This window comes from Corvus brachyrhynchos, unplaced genomic scaffold (assembly GCF_000691975.1).
Source record: "Corvus brachyrhynchos isolate BGI_N302 unplaced genomic scaffold, ASM69197v1 scaffold114, whole genome shotgun sequence".
NCBI classification, from domain to species: Eukaryota; Metazoa; Chordata; class Aves; order Passeriformes; family Corvidae; genus Corvus; species Corvus brachyrhynchos.
The window spans coordinates 7,391,425-7,395,084 of NW_008238337.1; the positions used below are offsets into that span (position 1 = coordinate 7,391,425).

General features: G+C 38.1%; 1 protein-coding gene across 1 annotated transcript in view; it reads right to left on the reverse strand.

The window, feature by feature from the left end:
* The window catches only part of RANBP1 (RAN binding protein 1), a 9,329-nt gene extending 5,939 nt beyond the window's left edge, over window positions 1-3,390 (reverse strand). Inside the window, exons 1-3 of the mRNA XM_017734734.1 lie at window positions 3,346-3,390; window positions 2,001-2,230; window positions 832-989 (exon numbers count right to left, since the gene is read on the reverse strand). Coding sequence (XP_017590223.1) covers window positions 832-989; window positions 2,001-2,230; window positions 3,346-3,390 — 433 coding nt within the window. The remainder of the gene's footprint in view (window positions 1-831; window positions 990-2,000; window positions 2,231-3,345) is intronic.
* Between the last annotated feature and the right edge of the window lie 270 nt (window positions 3,391-3,660).

Consider the following 3,660-nt stretch of genomic DNA (forward strand, 5'->3'; position numbering starts at 1 on the left):
GGTTGGTGACTACACTGCTTTCATATTTGCCATTTCTTTTACTAAACACCTGTCTCCTCTGAACATTTTGATTTCTGAAGGGATCTACCCAAGAAAACAAGCACTATTGAGCTTTGCATTAAGCTACTTCTTATTTCAAGTTACATAAATGTAGTTTAACTCCACAGAACATTATATACTCCTCATATAAAAACCTGAGTATCGCCAAAGCAAGCCAGTATCACCATATTAGTCTGCTTGTTGCGAATTGTGCTGACTTTCAAGTTTGTCTTGCTCTTTCATGGTTTTTTTTTATTCAAAGAGGTTTCTTTTTTGAATGAGTCAGCCCAATATAACATGTTCATTTCAGTTTATTTCACAAGCAGAGAAAGGTAAACTCAGATTAGCTTAGCACCTCAGTCTGTTTTCTGATGGTTAAGGGATTGGTTCCAGCAATTCAAACATTTAGCTCCAAGTAGTAAATTATTAGATCATATTTTTTCTCACTCTTTTACAAAAGCAAGCCAGCATACATTAAATTCTTATTCCAAACAGTATTAAGGCCTACATGTTCTACACTCTATTAATCATTAAAATAAACCACACCCATTGGAAGCAATCATATAATGCCCATCTATCACAGCTAAATTTTAAAGTGACTTTAGTTAGTATTAGAGCAGTATCAGGCTCTGAGGGAAAAAAGCTTCAGCTTCCTTCCATTAATAAAAATAACCCCTCATGGTTTTTGATACCTGAAACCTTGTATGAACAGCAGGAGACAACCATACTGAATTTCTACAAGCTTATTTTTTCAAACAAGAATAAGTATAGCAATAGCAATGTATAACATACTGTAATGGTTTGCACAGATTTTTAGGGTTTTATCCCTCCGCATGAGGAGGCGAATTGTTCCCTTCTCCTTGTGTTTCAGGAGCTTCACATCACCAGTTCCTCGTTCTTTCCACTCTGGAAGGTCATTCTCAGATGCAAACCGGAAGAGCTTCGCTCGCCTTGGAGAACAAAAGATTTAATGAGCCTCCATGTATTAAAACATTTATTAAAACACCACACCTAATAGGCATTTCTTTTTATAAGACACACAGAGGAAGAAAACAATTCCTTTTATAAGATTCTCTGTTCAACTTCAATATACACATTTAGAAACTGATATGATAAATTAAAATCTAGTAAGAGAGCATTAGGAATTATGTAATAACTGTACTAAAATTCTGGACACTCTTAGGGAATGATAAACATATTTGGTGTAGGCAACCTTTTAAATTCAGGTAGCTAATTAACAGGTTTTGCTAAAGCCAGAGCTCACCATACTACCTGTTAGAAACTGACCATCACTTTAGGTATTACCAGAATCTGTATATGGAGAACTCAAATCTCTCTTCCAGATGAGCAATACCATTCGTTGATTAAGTAAAAGCAGAATTTTTTAAACCTATTTAAAGCAAGCACATCAGGGATCAAATTCAAAACACTTCTTAAGCCTTTAGGCTACATTTTTCTTCAGAAAGATCAAGCTCTCCTGATCTGACAATAAGCATAATCTAAGGATAAACTATGTTGAGGACAACAGACAGGAAATGCCACAGATGCCCCAATACTGTACTGCAGCTGTTGTTTTTATTATTTCAGCACCTTGTACATCACCCTTTACCTAGGGATGCATGGCAGCAACATCATATACATCTCATTTCTTTCCTCCCAAGACACTTGTTTCATACTGTGATCACAATTTCAATAATTGTTACCTAAGTTGTTGTTTTCTTTTATGCTAAACAATGCTAAAGCCAGATTTGTACTATCAGCTCCCTTCTATGGTTCCAGACTTCATTTCCTTGGGGCAATATCAACTGTCCCCCACTCAATCTCGGCCATCACAGTGCAGGCCAAGCAAGTTAGATTACCCCTTCATACAGAGATTGCTACAAGTTATGCAGCTTCTTATAAACACTGTCAAGTTTAAGCCTAATGAACACGCACATAATAGAGAGAAATATTCTACTTACATCTTAAAGAGTTCTTCCTCATCCTCTTCCAGAGTTTTTATTTCTTGCTCTGGAAGGGAAACTATGGGCTCAAACTGAGGATCGTGGTTAGAATCATCTGCATTTTCAGTAGAAGTATCATGCTCCTCATGTGCTTCCTGAGGAGTAAAAAACCAAAACACAAACTTGCTATGTACCCAAACCCTGAAGTACTCATATCTGTGTTTAAAACACGTATCACTTTTCAGCAACTAGATCTTAGTAACTGAAATACCATTATACCTGAAAACAAAGGACTTCCAAGTCAACATACAGTTACACTAAGAAACAAAAAGGTGCTCATCCAGTGCTAGGTATTTTAATCCTACAACTCATGAATTGTGCGGAGGCTTGGCCTTGGAGCAATAGCTCTTGGTTATGGAAAAATAATTTCTTCAACAATTTTTCCTATGCAATGTGTTTTATGCTACTAAAGCCCTACTATTTCTTTAGTGCCTAATGACCCATTGTTAATGGGAAAATTAGAAAAAAAACCCCACACAACATCAAAGCAACCACCTAACCCAGCTTAAGGGACACATCTTAAGTCATCTTGCATCATCTCAAGTTCATAATTCAGTCTTATGTATTAGAATCACCCACAGTCAAAGATATTATGAGACAGAGCTGTAACACTCATGAAATAATTTAGGTTTCTTGTTTTAAGACTCCTCAAGGAACTTTAGGTTACAGGTACATGGCCAAAATAATATTTCCTATTTAAGTTCTTTAGGAATCTGTCAGAGCATTCATTAAGCTTAAGAATGGTTTTTACTAAGTGACTAGTAGGTAAATGATAAACATCTCTAGTACTTCATACATATGGACTGCTAAGAAGCACTCAGCACACAAGCCTAGGAGGGAGATTCATATGCAAGTTTAACAAAGCCACAAAGCAGCTATCTCAGGTCAAGGGAATTGATTTGGGTTTGGGGTTTTTTGTTGCTGCTTGAGTACCAGAAAGGAAAAACAGTCTATACATCGAAGACATTTAAATAATATTTTTACTTTACAAATGGAAGAGTCCGCTCTTACAGGCTCTATTCACAATGTCCTTTATAGAGCAGGTACACACAACTTGTGCATAAAGCCACTGAAATAAAGCAGTCTATTTTTACTACATAGTAAACAAAAGAAAAAAGAGGGGACAGGGGAAAATTAGGTAAAAAATGTTGCAAAATAAAGTCTAGTTGTATCAACAACATCACACAAGCTATCGCCAGTTTTATGTCCCCGGTGTTCCAACATGTAAAAAAAAAAGCGAGAAAGGCGTTACGTCACATGTTTCCGAAAAACAGGACAAGAAACGTTAGCTAAACTTTTATACATTGTATCTTCCTGTGTAAGTAGCACATCCCTCCTGGTAACTCATGGTGCGTTCCGCGCCTGAGCAATTAATTACAGAGACCATGAGAAATGCACGATTCACAGCAGCCACATGCGAGAACGTGGATCCCGTTATCACGATACGACCCCGCCCTGCCGCGATATAAAGCACGTGGGGAACTGCTGTAGCACGAGGGGTCCGGCCAGCGGGCCGGGGGAGGGGCGGAAAGAGGGAGGAGAAAAAGAAAGAAGGGAAACGGGGAGAAGGAGCACCCGAAAGATCCCGGGTCGCTCGGGCTCCCTCATGCCGGGGAAC